Raw genomic sequence first — 20,501 nt, 5'->3', positions numbered from 1 at the left:
GAAGTCATTGATATTTTAAGGCTGTTTAAATGAATATTCTAAATTGTAAAACCGAAAATTTAATAAATAAATAAATAAATAAATAAATAAATAAATAAATTCCTAATTTTGTAAAGCTAATGCCAGCATAACATTGTTCTTCCACAAAGGAATACCCATGAAAACTTATTACACGCAGGGGGAAATAAAATCTTATTTTACACGCAGGGGGGAAAGAAAAAAGAATCAGCTCTAAGCACAGATAATTGCTCTCACATCCCAGCTCGAAACCTGACAAGGATGTCTCCAAAACTCATCAAAAGAGGTCATTAAAAAGAGAAAAAAGAAAAGTTAGCAGTTCAAATCTCTGGGCCATTTCACACATGATGTGCATCACTTGATAGCACGTGGTGTTATATCACTCATTTTCTTCAACACTTGGGCACAATCCAGTTGGAAATTAAGCCCCATTGACAGGAGCGAGCCAGCAGTAAATCACACTGGGAAAGCTGGAGTTAACTCTTTTATTAGCAGAACAGGATCTGCAAAGGAGAGTCAGGCCTAATGAGCGCAGCAACTCAGGCCTTGCCCGCCATGAAGCCGTTACTGGGAATAAAGGTTCCTGCCTCTTCACAGCTACCTAAATCATCTAAGATTGGGTTTACATCCCATTGCTTCCCCCCACTCCAAAATGCTGGAACTGTAGTTTATTAACAGTGTTGTTAGGGGTACCATTTCCCTGACCAGAGCTACAATTTCCAGAGTTCCCTGAATTGTTAAGAATTGTACCTCTGTGACGGGAATTGTACCTCTGTGACGGGAATCACCTCTCAGCACCCTTAGGCTACAGTTCTCGGGATTCTTGTTTAAACATCATTTAAAGTGGTATGATACGGCATTTAGTTTGGTGTGGATCCTCGTTTTGAGGGATCTTTCGTACAAGGGATCATTCTTTTCTTTTCTTTTGAAATCGTTTTTATTTGGTTTTACAAATAAAAATTTATAACAATACCAAATGCACATCCATTTACAGTGGTACCTTGGGTTACGAACTTAATTCGTTCCGGAGGTCCATTCTTAACCTGAGGTACCACTTTAGCTAATGAGGCCTCCCGCTGCTGCTGCTGCCGCCGTTCGATTTCTGTTCTCATCCTGAAGCAAAGTTCTTAACCCGAGGTACTATTTCTGGGTTAGTGGAGTCTGTAACTTGAAGCGCCTGTAACCTGAAGCATCTGTAACCCGAGGTACCACTGTATAGGTGTCTCTGAAATTCTAGACTTCCCACCATCCCTTCCATGGATCCCTTCAACTTTTTCAACTGCATATTATTTCATAACCTATATTTTGTATCTGTCCATATTATCCAAAGTGTTTGTTACATTACAAGTGATATTAAAATCCTGCTAATGTTTTCATCTGCTTACAGTGGTCTCCTAAATAAATTCTAGATTTTTCACATTCTTTCTTAAAGTTTTTGTCTTCTTGGTTCCTGAGCTTCCTGGTCCGTCTTGCCATTTCAGCATAGTCCAACAGCTTGATTTGCCATTCATACAGGGGATCATTCAATATTATTCATCCTTTAAAAATAAAAATATTTATAATTTTCATTTATATACCTTGCAACAATTATTGAACCAAGTTTTAACGTTTTCAATTTTGACTCCCTTCCCCCTCTTTCTGCAGTTCCTTACATTTATTTTCTTCCTTTCCTGCCCACTTGAAATTGCCAAAACTTATTTTTTTTCAGTTGTCTATTCTCATATATTTTCTCATATACAGTGGTACCTTGGTTTTCGAATGTAATCCGTTCCGGAAGACTGTTTGAGTTCTGAAACGTTCAAAAACCGAAAACTCAAAACAGAAATCTCAGCACAGTGGTACCTCGGGTTACATACACTTCAGGTTACATACGCTTCAGGTTACAGACTCTGCTAACCCAGAAATAGTGCTTCAGGTTAAGAACTTTGCTTCAGGATGAGAACAGAAATCGTGCTCTGGTTGCGCGGCGGCACCGGGAGACCCCATTAGCTAAAGTGGTGCTTCAGGTTAAGAATAGTTTCAGGTTAAGTATGGACCTCCAGAACGAAGTAAGTACTTAACCTGAGGTACCACTGTATGGAAAACTCAATACAGAAAGTGTGTTTCCGGTTCGACTTCCGAGGCGTGCTCGAAGCATTTACTTCTGGGTTTATGGTGTTTGAGTTCTGAAACGTTCGTCAATGGAGATTTTCGAAAACTGAAGTACCACTGTATATTTTTTAAAAACTGCAGGTTTTTACAATAATCCTGCCAATGTCTAGATCTGTTTACAGTCTGTTTGCAAAAAATCAACGAACCACTTCCGTTCCTTTCTAAAAAGTCCGTCTTGATTTCTTATTCTTCCGGTAAGTTTTGCCAACGTGAGACCCACCCTGTCCATCTAAGAGCGAGTCAAAGATCCCGAAACCTGCTACGGAAAGAAGCTACAGCCCATGGGGTCTCATCTGATCTCATTAATCCCAATATAAATATATGGCTTGAAGCAGCTGACAGATGCTAATGGATAAATGAAAGCCCAAAGGGTGTCATTATTTTCCAACGAACCTTCTCCTCGCAGTGGTTTGCCGATTTGATGGCAACTATAATCAATTTGCACAGATTCCTCTCCGTTGAGCCGTTATTGTTATGTACTGAAGTTCTCACCCTGGGCCAGCAGGGGGATACTGTAGACAGTTATGCAAATAAGGGATCGAAAATGACGTTTAGTGATTGGATAGTTTTAGAAAATTGTTACAGTTATGTTGTACTGGAGCTCTATATAAGCAGGCTGGCTGAACCCTTCAGTTCAGTTCTGTTCTGGCCTGTGAATAAACAAGAGCTGTTCGAAGAATCGCTGTGTCGTCTGATATGTTCACCCACAACTTAACAGTTATGAGGGCTGCAGAGGGGGCGGCTCAATAAACGGCTCAGCGTCACATGTGAAAAATGAGGATGTGCGCACGAGTGCCCCAGCTAATGGACATTCACGTTTGCACAATTGCCACGCGCACGTTTCCATGATGTTACTTAAACAGTTTATCGCTGAGGCAAGGTTCCCTTACCTGTTCAACAGTAAACCTGGACCTGGGAAGCTGGAAAATGCTGTTTCCACCAAACAGCTGGAAAATGATGAAGGGAAGGGTGCGTCCCACAAAGAGGAAATGTGCACATGCGTGCTTAACCCAGGACCTGTGCACCACCTACCCCAAACCCATTCCCCCTCCACTTTAAAAATGATCATTAAACAAGAATCCTGGGAACTGTGGTTTGGTGAGGGTGCTGAGTGTTGTTGGGGCAGCTAGACTGGTGACTGGGAGTGGCCAAGACCATAGGACCAGGTGCGCAGCCTGGGAGTCATTTTGGACTCACAGCTATCCATGGAGGCGCAGGTCTGTTCTGTGCCCAGGGCAGCTGTTCTACCAGCTCCATCTGGTACGCAGGCTGAGACCCCACCTGCCCGTGGACTGTCTCGCCAAAGTGGTGAATGCTCTGGTTATCTCCCACTTGGACTGCTGCAATGCACTCTACATGGGGCTACCTTTGAAGGTGACCTGGAAACTGCAACTAATCCAGAATGCGGCAACTAGACTGGTGACTAGGAGTGGCTGCTGAGACCACATAACACCGGTCTTGAAAGACCTACATTGGCTCCCAGTACATTTCCGAGCACAACTCAAAGTGTTGGTGCTGACCTTTAAAGCCCTAAACGGCCTCGTCCCAGTATACCTGAAGGAGCGTCTCCACCCCCATTATTCAGCCCCGGACACTGAGGTCCAGCCCCAAAGGCCTTCTGGCGGTTCCCTCCCTGCAAGAAGTGAGGTTACAGGGAACCAGGCAGAGGGCCTTCTCGGTGGTGGTGCCCACCCTGTGGAACTGTTACTATAAAGAAGCAATGCAGAAGAAAGAAGCAGCAGCTAAACCAGCTGCTGGAGGCTGGAAAGCCAGACAGGATGTTTGTGACTGTTACCATGGCAATAAAGGGGCAGTCCATTCTCCGTATTGAGCACAGGATGTGAGCTCAGTGTGTGACTTATGACCTGTACAGGATGTACAAGGGTGGAGTTATGATTCTCTCTGTTGTTTGAGAAGAGTGCAGACATCTTTATCTGTATGGCTGCTAAAGACAGGAATAAAAGCATGTAAATACGTTTCTGTCTGAGTCTGATTCCCCTCCCTGGGGAGCAGGGAGGAGGGAGAAGCAGTGGTGTGTTTTTCTCACAGTCTGAGAAGAATCGCCGATACAGACCTCGCATGTTTACCTGCCGGGAGTCGCAGGGGGAGGTCAAAAGGAATTTAGCCGGTGCCTGAGAGAGGTAGGCACATTCCTCTGACCGAGGCAGAATTCCCATCAGATGTGAAGGAAATAAACAACTATCTGACTTTTAGAAGACATCTGAAGGCAGCCCTGTTTAGGAAAGTTTTCAATGTTTGATGTTTTATCGTGTTTTCAATATTTTGTTGGAAGCCACCCAGAGTGGCTGGGGAAACCCAGCTAGATGGGCAGGGTATAAATAAATTATTATTATTATTATTATTATTATTATTATTATTATTATTAGGCATGTCCCTATTTTCGTCTAAAGATTGTTGGAGGGTATGAAGGCAGGCTGTAGTTAGAGGGGCTGTACATTAGCCCCAATGGACCAGCCTCCTGTGTGTATTACTAAATGCACCCTGAAAATAATATGCTGAATTCCAAGTTTGTTTGCTGTCCCTTTTGTTTGTCGTTGTATGGGGGGGGGACAGGTATCAAAAAAGGGGATCAGGTTATTCTCAGCTACTCCAACTTACAGCACTGAAATGTTGACTTTGGAATGCTGATGCCTGCTTATCGTTTTCACTTAATTTCAAATGATATTTCTCATAATTCAACAATTATCTGAGCACAAAACAGCATGGCATGTTGCTATCAATTGAACGTAAATCTGATTTTGAACGCTTTTATAAATCTGCTAGTCAAAACTGGAAAGTGGTACACATCACAATACTTGTGTACATGGGACACGGGTGGTGCAGTGGTCTAAACCACCTTGGGCTTGCAGATCAGAATGTCGGCGATTCGAATCCGTGTGACAAGATTCAAATCCTGAGCTCCCGTTGCTCTGTCCCAGCTCCTGAAAACCTAGCAGTTCAAAAGCACAACAGTGCAAGTAGATAAACAGGGACTGCTGCGATGGGAAGGTAAACAGCATTTTTGTGCGCTCTGGTTTCCACCATGGTGTCCTGTTGCACCAGAAGCGGTTTAGTCACACTGGCCACATGACCCGGAAAGCTGTCTGTTGTCAAACGCCGACTCCCTAGGCCTGAAAAGCGAGACGAGGTCTGCACCCCATAGTCGCCTTTGGCTGGACTCAACCGTCCAGGGGTCCTTTACCATTACCTACCTTTGCTTGTGTACATGATTGTCCTCTGTGATGACTTTTCCCGCCTTTTAAAATCTCTGTTTTAACATTTAAATAGTTTTCAGTCTCAACAAAAAGGGCAAGCGCTGTTAGATGATACAAGGTGTGAAATAGTACGGTTAAACCAATCATAATACACAGTGCTTTTTTCTGGCGGTACGTAGGGGTACACATACCCCTAAATATTTTGTGAATCTAAGTTTGGCCTCATTGAGGGGCAGTATTTCAATATGAGTAGGAAAATGAGAGTGCCCCTAAATTTTTTTTCAGAAAAAAGCACTGATAACATAAGTCAACACACAAACGAGCTTTTATCATATAATAATCCTCCAGAAAATTTCAAGCATAAATATCAAAGAAAGAGAAATTGCCTGGGTAGGTTTTCAACCATTTAATGAAGAACTCTGGTACCAAATATTTTGCTCTGGGATACAGATATTTTTTTTGGGGGGGGAGCATAAAAATAAACAGTGGAGAATACGAAAGAGATTGCCCAGCCAGAGACGTCATTAAATCCCGGTAGAAAGCTGAGCTTAAAATATTCACTACACAAAAGAGAGATTTTGAAAGTTACAATGAAGGTACAATGGCTGCCTTCTGTTCTGAATTCATTTTCGTCACCTCCTTGTCTTTAGGCTTCTTTCAAGGACCAAGAGAGCTCAGACAGCGACAGAAAATAATGCCACGCAGAGAATACACACGGAACACCATAAAATGCAGACTGAGGCACTAGCATGGTCTTCAAAGTCCTGGTCAACCCCATGAGAAACTAGAGGTCGATGGGACCAGCCTGCTTTATTTGAAAGCCCCTTGGCGGAATAAAATCTCCCATCCCAAACTGGCTGGCGGTTACGTGCTGCACAACAGCACATCTGCAAAGGGTCCGAGGAGATTCTTGTTGAAAATGCAACGGATCCACACCAGGTAGTTTGCGAAGGGCTTGATGTTGTCGGAAAAGGTGTGGTTCTGATGGGACAAGATAAAAGGCATGTACGTGTTCTCCCCTTGCTCCTGTATCCACACTTCGTATTTCACTTCCCTGACCTTCAGGTACTTCAGGTTCCAAGGGATCTGCCAGGACACAGAGAGTTTCGCTTCGCTGGTGCCCTGGACGGAGGTTTGGCACTTGGCGTCTCTGACTTTGCCCGGGTAGAGGCCACTCGTTCCCTTCTGCCTCTTGGGCCCAGGCTTCGTTTTCACTGTTTGCCTGATGGCCTGGATCAGGGAAGCAATGTTGACTTTTGTGTCCTGGTAGATGCGGAAAAGCCACTCGGGGTTGCGGCAGCAGAGGTGCCGCGGAACTTCGCCGCTTTTCACAATACGGTCTTGCTCCGCCTTGTCCAAGTGGGCAATTCCTCCTTGATCCCAAGGCCGGTCCGGATAAGTCACCGTGTTCTCCTTCTCGGTGTTGGTCCAGGCAATGTACTGGAGGTCCATGCCAGGGAGAGTAGACAGCGTTTTGTAAGGGGTGTAATGCTCAGGGTTTATGGCATATGGGAAGAGTTCCACAACAGTGGCTCCTCTGGGCAGGAAGAGGGACATCGCGAGCTGTGCTCCGTGCATGCTGACCAGCATAGACGCATTGCTGATCAGGCGCACGATATCTGAAAAAGTGTGGTCTTCTATGGAGACGGTGATGGTTTTCATCTGGAATTCCTGGGCCAGCGCCAGAATAAGTTCTGCCTCGTTGATGATGAGCCTGTTGATGGTCCGGCTGAAAACTACGATATATTCTTCGCCGGGCAACCCTTCCGCGCTCACGTTCAGCTTCTCCGTCATGAATTTGGTGAACTGTCGGATCTCGTTCCCGGAGACCAGGATATTAGCCTTGGGCCCCTGGGGCTGGACGAAGCCGTACTGGTACCACGTGGTGATTTTGGACAGGCCCACGTACGACTTGGTAAAGCAAAGGAGCCGACCCAGAGTCTTCAGCTGCTCTTTCAGAAGCGGTTGCTTGGTGCTCAACAGCTTGTACAGCTCAAAGTGCAGGCCTTCCCCCCAGCCTTCCATGAAAAACAAGCGGGCGTCCGAGTCCAAATCTGGGAACTGCTGCATGGTGTAGAAGATCGGGAGGAGATCGTCATGGAAAACATGCATCAGGTTGTCCGGGTTGAATCGATTCACAATCAGGGCCACGTCGGGGACAAACACCGGCTTGGGCATGTATTTGAGCGAGGCGGAAGGCAGTTCTACAAAGTTGAAATACTGTGTGTTGTGGTCGTCCACCGAGGAGAGATCAAGAAGGGCAGGCTGGAATCTTCTGGAGCCCAGGTTGGGGAGCATGACCGAGGAGTTGCTATGGAAGAAGATAAACTCCTCCGCCTCTGTGGAGTAGCAGAGGGATTCGAAGCGGCAGATCCGGTCCGTGTGCATTCTCCCGGTGCACACCATCCTGGTGCCATCTTGGACCAGGGCTTGAAGAGCAGCGTGGTAATCGATGCGGACCTGAGAAAGCTCCTGCGTCTGGCGTGTGAGGATCAGCTCCTCTTCCAGCACAAAGACGTGATCTCGCAGCTTGATGTATTTCCACAGCACGGCTGCCAGGAGAGACACCAGCAAGGCATTAAACACAGCTGCTATGTTCATTCTGGACGCAAGCCCTAGCAGGCGGGCAGGTGGCAAAGACGGAGGAAGAGCGAGGCATCATGAATCCTCTTTAACATTGCGGAACGAGGTCTAAAATAAGAAGGAGAGACAGAAACCCAGAGAAAAATTAATTATCATCTCGGGAATGTTCCTGCAAAGTTTCTTTTTTTACATAAAAAGTAAGTTCAAACATTTCCCCGCTTTTATGCAAAGAGGAAGACATGCCGATAAAAATTCAAAAATACTTTTCATAGCAACTGCACAAAACAGATTCCTCTCTAATTTTAGCAGTGCAAAAATACATGTCACGCTGCAGATGGAGGCACAGATGCTACCAAATGGCTATCAAACAGAAAATGGCTTGCTCAACTATGCCTTATAAAAGTTCATTGCTGGAGGAGTCTATGGGGAGGAAAATAAAGTACAGTCGTTCTTCGGATCCCAAACGCCTTGGTACTCGGACATTTTGGCTCCTGAACGCCGCAAACCTGGAAGTGAGTGTTCCGGTATGCAAACATTCTTTGGAACCCGAATGTCTGATGGGGATTCCGCAGCTTCTGATTGGCTGATGGAGCTTCCTGCAGCCAATCAGAAGCCACGTTTGGTTTCTGAACATTCTGGAAGTTGAACGGACTTCCGGAATGGATTCCGTTCAGCTTCCAAGGTATGGCTGTATACAATGTTATTCCTCTGGCTCAGATAGGGGCAGGAATTTTGGATGTATTCCTTTCTGGAAGAAAGAATACTGGTAGAAATGTTCTCATCAGGGAAGAAAACAACAACCTAAAAAAACACAAATAGAAGCTTGTCCAGAAAGGCTGGACAAGGATGACAACAAGCAGGAAATGCTTTTCCATGGCATTATATAGGCATTGAATCCATCGACATAAAGCTCCGAGGGCCAAGTGGAGGGAGGGAAAATCAAAACTTCTTTTAAAGTTATCCCAACCCAGTCATGATTACATTATTACATGACTTATTACATTATTACATTGCTTCAAGATGAGACCAGAAATCGTGCTCCGGCGGCGTAGCAGCAGCAGGAGGCCCCATTAGCTAAAGTGGTGCTTCAAGTTAAGACCCGTTTCAGGTTAAGAACGGACCTCTGGAACGAATTAAGTACTTAACCCGAGGTACCACTGTATTTGTAAGGTCTGCACTGAGTTAAGCATTAACGCTTCCTACAAACAGCACCAAACCTCTTACCGGGAGCTAGATGATACACAGGGACAACAAATCAGAAACTGGGACGGCTTCTGTAAATCCAGGAATGTCCCTGGAAAATAGGGATACTTGGAGGGTCTGGGGAGGAGGAAACCCTGAAGAAGCTTTCTTGCAAGGAAACAAGCTCTGTAGTTTTCCTGCCCATTCCCCGCCCCCTGCCAAAGCTCTGTAACAGCTGCAAGAGAAGGGAGTTTTGTGTTTCATGTGCCTGTCTCTCGACTCCTCCTGCAGAGGCAGTCTGAACATGCTTCACCCGTCAGGTCAGCGGTTTCCGATTGCTCCGGTTGGGTCACCTCAATTTACCAGCCTCCCTGAGGTCAGCCTTCCACTTGGGATTATTTGCTGTTGTTCCTGAAAACCCACAAATGGTAGCCTCATTGAGACCTGGTACCATTTTGTAAGGGACGTGGGTGGCGCTGTGGGTTAAACCACAGAGCCTAGGGCTTGCCGATCAGAAGGTCGGCGGTTCTAATCCCCGCAACGGAGTGTGCTCCCATTGTTCAGTCCCAGCTCCTGCCAACCTAGCAGTTCAAAAGCACGTCAAAGTGCAAGTAGATAAATAGGTACCGCTCCGGTGGGAAGGTAAACGGCGTTTCTGTGCGCTGCTCTGGTTCGCCAGAAGCGGCTTAGTCATGCTGGCCACATGACCTGGAAGCTGTACGCCGGCTCCCTTGGCCAATAAAGCGAGATGAGCGCCGCAACCCCAGAGTCGGCCACAACTGGACCTAATGGTCAGGGGTCCCTTTACCTTTACCATTTTGTAAAGCTCCAGGGTTTGCTTGGGAGGCAGACAGGAAGCTTGTTGTGCTTTTAAGGCAATTAAACATCCAAAGAAGAGGGCAAGCATACACACACATGAAGAAAACTGGAGAAGAAAAATAGTTTTCAACCATGGGAAAAAGAGAAGGCAGCTGAATATATATATTTTTTCCTGTTCCTACCAAACTAGTCCCTCAGCTTTAAAAGCTCTCCTACTTACGATGGATGGGGATACGGTTCAGTGCCAACAAACTACCGCACATTTTCTCCAAGCGTGCTATATCTAAGCGATAGGCTATTTCTTGGCAGAAAATCCATTTTCCTAGGCTGCAATCTCCCGTACGGCTTAGGAGTGAGCTACTTTGATTCCACACAAGAGTAGCAGAAGATAGCAGCTTTAGATGTGAGATCAGGAAGAAAACAAAAAAAACGCACCTCATCGTTTCATTGGTCTAGTTCAGGGTATTCCAAACTCCGGCTGTTTTTTTTTTCGTGGACTACAACTCCCATCATTCCAAGGTACCAGGACCAGTGGTTAGGGATGATGGGAGTTGTAGTCCAAAAAAACACCCAGAGCATCATTGGATGTTCAATTCTTACTGATAGCAAATGAACAGGCATGATGGTACCAATGGAAACGAGTTAAGCACAAAATGCGCAAAAGCTTCAGCACAAAATCTAATGCTGATTTTAAGTGGAACCTACGGATAAAGGTACAGTGGTGCATATATATATATATATATATATATATATATATATATATATATAACAAAACAAAACAAAACAAAACCCTCCACTACTTGCATTTTGAATGACAGAGTCCTACGAAGTCAGGATTTTTCTGAATGCCTTTGTCGTCTCCAATAAAAACTTTCCTCCCACATGAAGTTAGGAGCTTCTTATGTATATAAGATCTCTCAGAACAGGAAACCATGGCATGCGATGAAATCCTACACATTCACAGCCAAGAGACTTGAACTTACCTGCCAGCACCTGAAGATTCAAAGCAGTTGATTTTCCGATTCCTCTTCAGGGCCTGAATATCCAGACTGCTCTCATACTCCTTGCAGTTTGCAGCTGTAAAAAAATCACCAGCTGGACTATGCTGAAACCAAACCAAGGGAGATAAATCAGGCACTTGTAATATCTGCATTTTTTTCAATCACATTGCTAAACTGTATGCCCAAAGCCCATGTCACAGCATTTTGCAATAATGCTAGAGTCCTTTAGCGGCTGCTTTGTTTTGTTTTTGGTCAGTAACGGACTCGCGGCAGACCGATGGCAAGTGGAATGTGTAATGAAATGCGGTGCAGCAAAAATTAATATACAGCGAGGCACATGGGGGCAAAAATATATTCTGTACCGCAGCTTCTGATGCGGACTGAGCCGGCGGTGACTTAACAGAAAAGAGCTCTTGGGATCATAGTGGATTGCTCCGGAAAATGTCAACCCGGCAGCTGTGAGAAAGGTGAATTCCATGTTTGGGATAACCAGGAAAGGGATCCAAAATAAAATGGCCACTCTTGTGATGCCTACGGTGAATAATTTTGTCTGTTTCTAAACCTGGGGAGGAGGTAAGTGCCCATAAATTTCTAACAGCTCGCATTTGCAGTCTGTGCAGCAAAGCATCTCCTGTCTTTTAAAAGACGCAGTCGCTCTGTAAGAAAGCACCAGGGATGATTTATTTATTAGACGGGCCATTAATGAGCTTGACTCACCATTTCTGGGACACGCGGCGTTTCAAAGCGCAAACTTTTCCTCTGTACCTGCTTGCAAGTGGTAGTAAAGGTAAAGGGACTCCTGACCATTAGAGACGCTTCTGGCGAACCAGAGCAGCGCACAGAAACGCCGTTTACCTTCCTGCCAGAGCAGTACCTATTTATCTACTTGCACTCTGACGTGCTTTCGAACTGCTAGGTTGGCAGGAGCAAGGATCGAGCAACGGGAGCTCACCCCGTTGCGGGGATTCAAACCGCCGACCTTCTGATCGGCAAGTCCTAGGCTCTGTGGTTTAACCCACAGTGCCACCCGCATCCCACAAGTGGTAGTAAAGCTCTCACAATTGCTCACTCACTCAGGGTCCCTTCTATCAACAGGGAGGTGATCAGAAGGCAAGGCAAGGATAAGCTAAGCTCCCATGTTGCTGCATAACTCCTACGCTACCATATAAATATGTATTTATTATATTCCTTTCACCCTTCTCCCCAAAGGAGTCAAGGATGGCAAACACAAAAAAACCAAAAAAACAATAAAGCTAAAATTCAAACATACTGTATTTAATTTTCTGAAAGCCATCAAGAATGTGGCATGGGACAAGGTTGGCCGGGCTGCAGCAAATTTGCAAAATTTTCCCGTCTGTCTGTCTTATTTGACACCGTTAGGGGTGTATGAAGGCCATCACTTCTAATTTCACCCAGTATGCAGTGCTGTTTCTGTTCCACTGCAGTCAGTCTTCTGCCAATAGCTATGTTATTTGCCTTGCTGTCCGCTGTTGCCATGAGATTACTCCAGTCCATTCACTTCAGCGCAAAGAGAGCACAATACAGTTGCGCAGGGAAGCAGAATCAATTGATGGCGCTTGTTGGACTGAAAGCAACAGCGGCAGCACATAGCAATCTTGAGCATCGGCTGACTTCCATTCGAGACATGGGATGACTAAGCGAAAGCAACAGCCAGCAACTTCATCTGTTTTTGTCAGACTTCTCCGACATCCTCGGATGTCCTAGATGCGGCGTGGGAATCATATGGCCAAAAAGGACGAGTGGTACCTCGGGTTAAATACTTAATTCGCTCCGGAGGTCCATACTTACCTGAAATAGTTCTTAACCTGAAGCACCACTTTAGCTAATGGGGCCTCCCGCTGCTGCTGTGCCGCCGGAGCACGATTTCTGTTCTCATCCTGAAGCAAAGTTCTTAACCTGAAGCACGATTTCTGGGTTAACGGCATATGTAACCTGAAGCGTATGTAACCCGAGGTACCACTGTATTGCAAACTGCAAGTCCTAAGGCACTTCAAGTATCCGTTACATCGTATCCCTTACAACTCACTAGGAATGCCATGTATTTTTCATAACTGACTGACTGATGCTGTATTTCAAACCAGAGATGTTAGGTGTTTTAGGTTGTTTTCACGCCAACAGAAGCAAATCCACATTAGATACCAAGACATCCTTTGAAGTAACTGCATTTAGTATCTGCATTCAGGGCAGAGCTGCAGTGCTGTGGATACATACGAAGTTGAATCCACATTTGGGCTGCTCCTTCACATATCAGATAGTCACAACTTTAAGTCTCTGGTTAGCATGTTGTGCTAAGCTTTGGCTCGGTGTGTTGTCCAAACCCAGGTTTGTGGCTTAGCTCTCCTAGAGAGCCAGTGTGGTGTAGTGGTTAAGAGCGGTAGTTTCGTAATCTGGTGAACCGGGTTCACATCTCCGCTCCTCCACATGCAGCTGCTGGGTGACCTTGGGCTAGTCACACTTCTCTGAAGTCTCTCAGCCCCACTCACCTCACAGAGTGTTTGTTGTGGGGGAGGAAGGGAAAGGAGAATGTGAGCCACTTTGAGATTCCTTCGGGTAGTGATAAAGCGGGATATAAACTCTTCTTCTTCTTCTCCTCTTCTAGACAAATCACAAGCCATAACCCATAGGGCAGACCTTGGTCACAGCTCGTAGTTCATCTGGGAAGAGCGAAACCATGGGTCCAGGTTCAGAGGAAACACTAAGGCAAACCATGGTTTAGATCAACGCAGAAGCAGAAAGAATGAGGAGGAGCCACATGGTTGCACATTCTCTCCTAAACCATGGCTTGGCTTGGCATGGCATTAATGCAACTTCAATGGGGAGTGGGTGCAATGTATTGTACATTAATTGGAGAAACACAAACACCTGCTCAGTTCTCCCACTGAAGACAGAAAAAGAAAAGTCTCAGATGTGCTCATGTTCTTCTAAGCAGAATATAGGCTGTGACGATTATGGGTTACTCAAACAGTGCTATGCTGTCAGATTTTGAACACCCGTTTCAAAAGCAAAGATAGATGTGCCCGGCCAAAAAAGTAACTCCCTATTTTTATTAATAACGCATAGCCCTCAGGACCGCAATGTGAACTTCAATATTTAAAGCTGTAGAACTACTATGCATTTTTGCCCGGGTTAAGGCGAGATCAGCTGTCACCAACAATCTACTTCCCCGGTGAAATATTATGCAACAGAGAGAGAGAGAGAGAGAGAGAGAGAGAGAGAGAGCGCAAAGGAAAAGATGCTTGTAAGGATCTTTTGAAAGGGAGAGTCAAAATATTTGCAAAGCATGATGAGATTGTAAACGTTAACAGAAGAGAGAACAAGAGCACTCCGGGAGAGTGGTTTGGGAAAAGTCTCAAAGGCTAAACAGAGAGGTCTGTATTTGGTCCCTGGGCCTGAGGTTCCTCAACCCTACAGAAGAAGATGGAAGGGGAGAGAGAAGAGAACTTGGAGATTCTGCAATCTTGTGCTTCCACTCCACAACCCAAAACAAAAATTTGGCACAAGAAAATTGGTCTTCTTCATTCTGCCTGCATAACGGAAAGCTCTCGACTGAAACTGTTCAGCAGTATCCGAAACTGGCACTCTATCCCCGAATACGCCAAAGAAAATGTGAATCACGCAAGCAACCATTTTGACTTGGTCAACTGCTCAGACATCTCTCATGGTGACCTGGGTTGCACGGCACACTAAGTCAAACCATGGTTTAGTGTGAATGTGCAGGCAGGCAGGCGAGAAGAGATCTCTTTGCTCCTCCCTGGTCATTCTGCTGCCGCACCATGGTAAGCTAAACCATAAAGCCAGGTTTAGATGACTTGCTAGGACAAACCATGGCTTAGCGCAGGAGCAGAATGATTTCAGGAAGAGCAAAGCAGCCGCAATCTTCTCTCCAGGAGCTCATGTCTTCAAGCTAAGCTATGGTTTGGCTTCAAACAACATGGAAACCATGTTTCCAGACAACATCTGTGGTTCCCAAACTTTTCCCCACATGTACCAGTGGCAGACCACTTCACGGTTTTTCTGCCTGCTATAGCAATTGTACTTGTATTCTACTGCTTCTTTTCTTCCTTATATTGCTTTTTCTCACAGCACAATTTGAATTCCATAGATGAAATAATAAAATAAAATGGAAAAATGGAAACAAAAATAAAACAATTAAAAACAAGTCTGATATTTAATGTGCTTTGTCTGCTGTTCACAGCCATTGCACTGACTGTTTTTCACAGGCGCACAACTCAAATGACGCACAGGAATCAGTGGTGGTCTATGGACCACAGTTTGGGAACCGCTGATCAACATAGAAGAATCTGGCAGAATCTAGATTCTAACAGATCCCTCTAAAATGACAGCTCTTGTTTCCAAGCTTATACCTAAAAGAAAACAGCTGTTCGCAAGCTTTCAGAGACACACATTATGGAAAACTAGAAGTCAGCATTTATCTTCTTAACTCAGTGTTGTCTATAATGATGGGCAGTTGCTCTGTGGGGTTTCAGACAAGGGTCCTTCTGAACCTCACCTGAAGATGTTCTGGACTGGATCTGCCGTCTTTTGCATGCAGAGGACGTGCTATACCAGTGTTTTCTAAACTTTGGTCTCCAGATGTTGTTGGACTACAACTCCCATCATCCCTAGCTAGCAGGATCAGTGGTCAGGGATGATGGGAATTGTAGTTCAAAAACAGCAGGAGACCCCGGTTTGGAAACACAGTGCTGTACTGTTGAGGCACAACTCTTCCTAAGCAGCCCAAAGTAATACAGGATAATATATACAATTCACAGCAACATTATGAAATATTTTCTTATCTCTCACCAGCTTTTTGTTCCCTTTATTGTTCATGGCTTTCTGACCTTGGATGGTGAAGAGAGATCAATAAAATCAATGTTAACATCTGTTGTTTAGGCTACTGCATATGAAATTAATTCTTCTTTTTTTTAAAGCAGTTATTAGTATTGATATTCCGCCCCCCAGTTGAGTAGTTTACAGTGCATCTGTATGCAGGTATACTCAGAAATAAGTCCCATGGATTTCAGAGGGGCTTACTCTCAGGTAAGTGAGATGGAAGGCTTGTGCGGGGTAACTAGACAGAGGGAGGTCTGTAATATATAGAGGAGCAATCCACTGGACATCAGATAACTTACTGTACCCAGATACCCCCACAATAAATTAGAAAAGGTGAGTGAGCACTCTGCATCTCTGTCCTGGTCATGAGACACACAAGAACAAGCCTAGGAGCCTGCCCTTAATCATATCTCACAATGTCGTCCAAGGTTGTCTCGTACGCTTTGAAAAGAATAGCTTTAGAGTACAACAGCTCTGGCATAACTTACTTCTGAACAAGCACTTGGAAACAAATGTGAATCTCTGGGCCCTTGCAGACTGGTGTTTTACTTGTTGCTAGGGCTGGTTTTCAGCTTTGTGATATATCACCAGCTAAACACCGCAATGGGATGCGGGTGGCGCTGTCGGTTAAACCACAGAGCCTAGGACTTGCTTATCAGAAGGCCCGCGGTTTGAATCCCCACCACAGGGTGAGCTCCCATTGTTCGGTCCCTGCTCCTGCCAACCTAGCAGTTCAAAAGCACGTCAAAGTGCAAGTAGATAAATAGGTACCGCTCTGGTGGGAAGGTAAACGGCGTTTCTGTGCACTGTTCTGATTTCGCCAGAAGTGGCTTAGTCATGCTGGCTACATGACCCAGAAAAACTGTCTGCGGACAAAAGTCGGCTCCCTCGGCCAGTAAAGCGAGATGAGCGCCGCAACCCCAGAGTTGGTCACAACTGGACCTAATGGTCAGGGGTCCCTTTACCTTTACCTTAAACACCACAATATACTGATCTATCACAATGTCTGAAATAAGCATGGAGCTATGTAGAGGCCTTCGCTGGCTTCACAGTCCAACCCCCCCATTGTGATTTTTTTTGTATAACACACACACACACACACACACACATCCTGATTCGCAAAACAATGCCAGGTCAAAAATTATGAAACCAACATCGTGGTATGGACTTCAAACCAGTTTTTGACGGTATATCGATATATCGATCAAAACACAGAGCGAGCTTTCAGAACATCACAGGCTGCTGGGATGTTGCATGACAGAGACATTATGGGCGCTGTCCTATGTGCACTTTACGCAGGGGGACTTACTTCTGCGTAGACGCATAGAAGGGTGTGCGTCAAGTGAGGAACACCCATGCACCTTATAAGTCTATCTGAGTTGTATAGAGATGCACCACAATTATGAACATAGGAAACGCACAATCAGGCATATGGACACAAATACTACACCCAAACACAGACGCATGCCCACCTTTTTCAGTATATGGGCTTTGGACATTCAGAGGACGCAATGAGTTGGGTTTTTTTAGAGGAGGAAAACCCCAGAAGCAGCGCTCCCTAACGGCTAGCTATAGGGCATATAACTCTTAAGTAGATATTTGGTATAGTTGAACTCCTATTTGCTCCTTGTGTCCTCCACTTGTAAAATATTACAACAGGGGTCAGCAAACTTTTTCAGCAGGGGGCCGGTCCACTGTCCCTCAGACCTTGTGGGGGGCCAGACTATATTTGGGGGTGGGGGAATGAATAAATTCCTATGCCCCACAAATAACCCAGAGATGCATTTTAAATAAAAGGGCACATTCTACTCATGTAAAAACACACTGATCCGCGGGCTGGATTTAGAAGGCGATTGGGCCGGATCCGGCCCCCGGGTCTTAGTTTGCCTACTCATGTACTACAATATAGGTAGTTTTTAAGACCCTATTCCCCCAACCCTGAAAGGACAGAAGGTTACACTCAAGTCAAATTTCAGATCCAACATAGGGAAGGAACCCCACGGGGGATAAGAGATCCACACTAATATTCCTTCCCTGGTTCAGAAGCAGCACTTGGCTTCTGACATTTCCTAAATGTCATAAAGCACCATTAAAAACTATCTCTCTGTCGTTGGCAGCATTAAGATAAATTCAGCAGGGTAAATAAGTTTTGATGAATGTAATAACGGAATACTGAATGGTTTGGTTTGTATAAAATAGGCAGGGATGTATGGTATGCCAAATGAACCATGAAAAGAGAAGAAGGGAAGTCATTGATATTTTAGGGATGTTTAAACGAGTATTCAAAATTGTGAAACAGAAAATTGTATACAAATTATAAAAAAAGATTAAATAAAATCTATCTACCTACCCACCCAGTGCTCTTTTTCTTAAAAAGTGTTTAGGGGGGTACTCTCATTTTCCTACTTATATTGAAATATGAGGCCAAACTTAAGAGTCACAAAATGTTTAGGGGTATGTGTACCCCTGCATACCCCCAGAAAAAAGCATTTTTATCTATCTATCTATCTATCCAGTGCTTTCCCCCCTTTAAAATGTTCAGGGGCACTCTCATTTTCACTCAAGAAAATTACCATTTTATAGTTCCAATTGGGAAAAATAAATACAGTAAATGGACAAAAGTACAAGGATTCACAGAATGATTAGGGGTATGTGTACCCCTTCGTCCCCCCAGAAAAAAGCACTGTCTGTCTGTCTGTCTGTCTATCTATCCATCCATCCATCTATCACGGAGAAAGAAAGCCCTTATCATTCATCAGCCATCTAAAACTTACCCCGATCCCGCACTTGGCCTGATCAATTGGGCATATCTCCGCTTCCTGTGCGTAAAACCGCGTTCTCTTTAAGAGCCTGCGCCGGAGCATCTCTAGCACCAAAATCTCACGCACACGAACACGCACAAGCACGCGAAATCAATGAATAAATCGGAATATTCTGCCCTCGAATCAGGATCTTGCAGTCAGAACGCCATCGAAACGACGGAGGGTGTCTAACAGGAGCGGGGGAGGATTTCTCTGCGCGTTCTATGGAACGTCCAGAGCTGATGAACGTTCCATTCTGGAACTCCGGCGCGCGGGTTTGGGCACTGATCATGCAAACCATCCATTTGCAGCCTCTGCCACCCCCCCACCCCACCCCCAAAATGCCCTGCAGCCCCCTCTACCGGCCAGGTGCCAAACCTCACCCGCTGCCGCCGCTGCTTTTCCTTCCTAGGACACTGCAGCAGTTCTTGCGGCGGCTCCTCCTCCTCCTCTCTCTCTCCCGATTCGGGAGCGCGATGCCGGCTGAGCCATCCGCCCTGGCACCGAATTAGCCCCCCCTCCACCCCCCGGCGCCGAGCAGGAGCGACGGGACGGTTCGCGCGAAGGAGGGAGGAGCGGAAACTTGGGAAGGGGAGAGAAAGAAGGAGGGAAGGGAGGAAGGAAGGAAGGAAGGAAGGGAGGAGAGCAGGATCCTCTAGCCCCGCCCCTTTAGGTGATAGACAGGCCGTTCCTCCCTTGACCATCGCTGGGGGGAGGTGACCTAGGGAGGCGGGTCGGGGGCTGCCCTTTTTCTCTTTAATGGTGGGAAGGGGGGGGGGGTGGAGGGAGGTATTTCTGCCGCAGGCCGGACGGGAGGGAGGGAGGAAGCTGGGAAAAGGCTGGATAATTAAAGCCAGTCGGCTTCTTCTAAGGAAGGGGGTGCGGGGGAGGGATCTGTTTGCAAGAGGGAATCCTGTCGAGCGCGTGCAGAAGGCAGAGAGTGGGTCAAACATTGCATGGGGTCCACACGTCTCTTTCTTCCCGGAGTAATGCATGACGCGAGCATTGAGGCATTGCGCCTGGTTTCAGTCGCAGGTTCTTAATCTCAGGGTCGTGGATTCGAGTTCCGCGTTGGGCAATAATAATAATAATAATTCCTGCACTGTTGGACTGGATGACCCTTGGGGTCCCTTCCAACTCTACAATTCTAGGATTTTATGAAACCCCCACTGTTACGGAAAAATCTAGGTGTGAAGCTGCTCAGTCACCCAGCTGGTCTGGCAGAGCCCCCGGGTCCCTGCGGAATAAAGGAAGGAGTCCAGCCACCAACCGGAGCAAATAGCTGTAGACCAAAGTTTATTGCGCAACAGGTTGGAAGAGGAATTTTGAACCCCAAGGATGGGGTGACAAGGACTTTTAAAACTTTCCCACCATATTGCAGAATACAGTTCGTACAGCATCATTGCTACATCAAAGGGGAGGGGTAGACAGGGGTTACACTAGATTAACCTTGGCAGTCTGCAGTCCGCTGGCAGTAGGAGTACAATATGGGCATGTCTTTAAGTTAACATCTTACATTATAAACCTGACAGTACCAAACTATCGAAGGCTTTTCACCAAAGTCAGACTAAACATCGTTCCTTCTGTAGTGTTGGAGGGCAGGTTGAGAGGAGTTCCCTACCAGGACAGACTTTGCTCGTGTGCTCTAGACATTGATCCCTTAAAACGTATTTTGTTGCACTGTGCAAAATGTGAGCAAGCCAGGGCTGAACTGATACTACTCTTGCTGGTACCTTTCCCCGGGAAAATCAGAGGCTCACTATGTCAGGTTCCTATTGGAAGACCGGACAAATGCTAGAACATTAGTAGTGGCAAAGTTTTTATCGGTGGTTGCAAGAACCAATGATCCCTATATTCTGAACAAAATGCTTGTTTAA

At 45.7% G+C, this 20,501-nt stretch overlaps 1 protein-coding gene across 4 annotated transcripts; it reads right to left on the bottom strand.

Moving 5' to 3' along the window:
- Positions 1 to 5,775: 5,775 nt before the first annotated feature.
- POMGNT2 (protein O-linked mannose N-acetylglucosaminyltransferase 2 (beta 1,4-)) lies at positions 5,776 to 19,269 on the bottom strand. 4 transcript variants are annotated; one of them, XM_079947320.1, is made up of 3 exons: positions 19,008 to 19,269; positions 10,952 to 11,073; positions 5,776 to 8,075 (listed from the first exon to the last, which is right to left on the bottom strand). In XM_079947320.1, exon 3 carries the CDS (start codon positions 7,983 to 7,985, stop codon positions 6,249 to 6,251), a length of 1,737 nt encoding a protein of 578 aa, XP_079803446.1. In that variant the 5' UTR covers positions 7,986 to 8,075; positions 10,952 to 11,073; positions 19,008 to 19,269; the 3' UTR covers positions 5,776 to 6,248. The 4 variants fall into 4 exon arrangements, with proteins under 4 accessions (XP_079803446.1, XP_079803447.1, XP_079803448.1 ...); XM_079947321.1 differs by lacking the exon at positions 19,008 to 19,269 and adding an exon at positions 18,598 to 18,949; XM_079947322.1 differs by lacking the exon at positions 19,008 to 19,269 and adding an exon at positions 11,687 to 11,706.
- Positions 19,270 to 20,501: the final 1,232 nt, after the last annotated feature.

Source organism: Podarcis cretensis, assembly GCF_951804945.1.
Source record: "Podarcis cretensis genome assembly, chromosome: 12".
In the NCBI taxonomy this organism is placed as follows: domain Eukaryota; kingdom Metazoa; phylum Chordata; class Lepidosauria; order Squamata; family Lacertidae; genus Podarcis; species Podarcis cretensis.
This window is presented reverse-complemented; position numbering and strand designations above follow the sequence as displayed.

Bases quoted from the DNA above. Each gene is read 5' to 3' on its own strand.
- POMGNT2 (XM_079947320.1), bottom strand. From the start codon at position 7,985: ATGAACATAGCAGCTGTGTTTAATGCCTTGCTGGTGTCTCTCCTGGCA.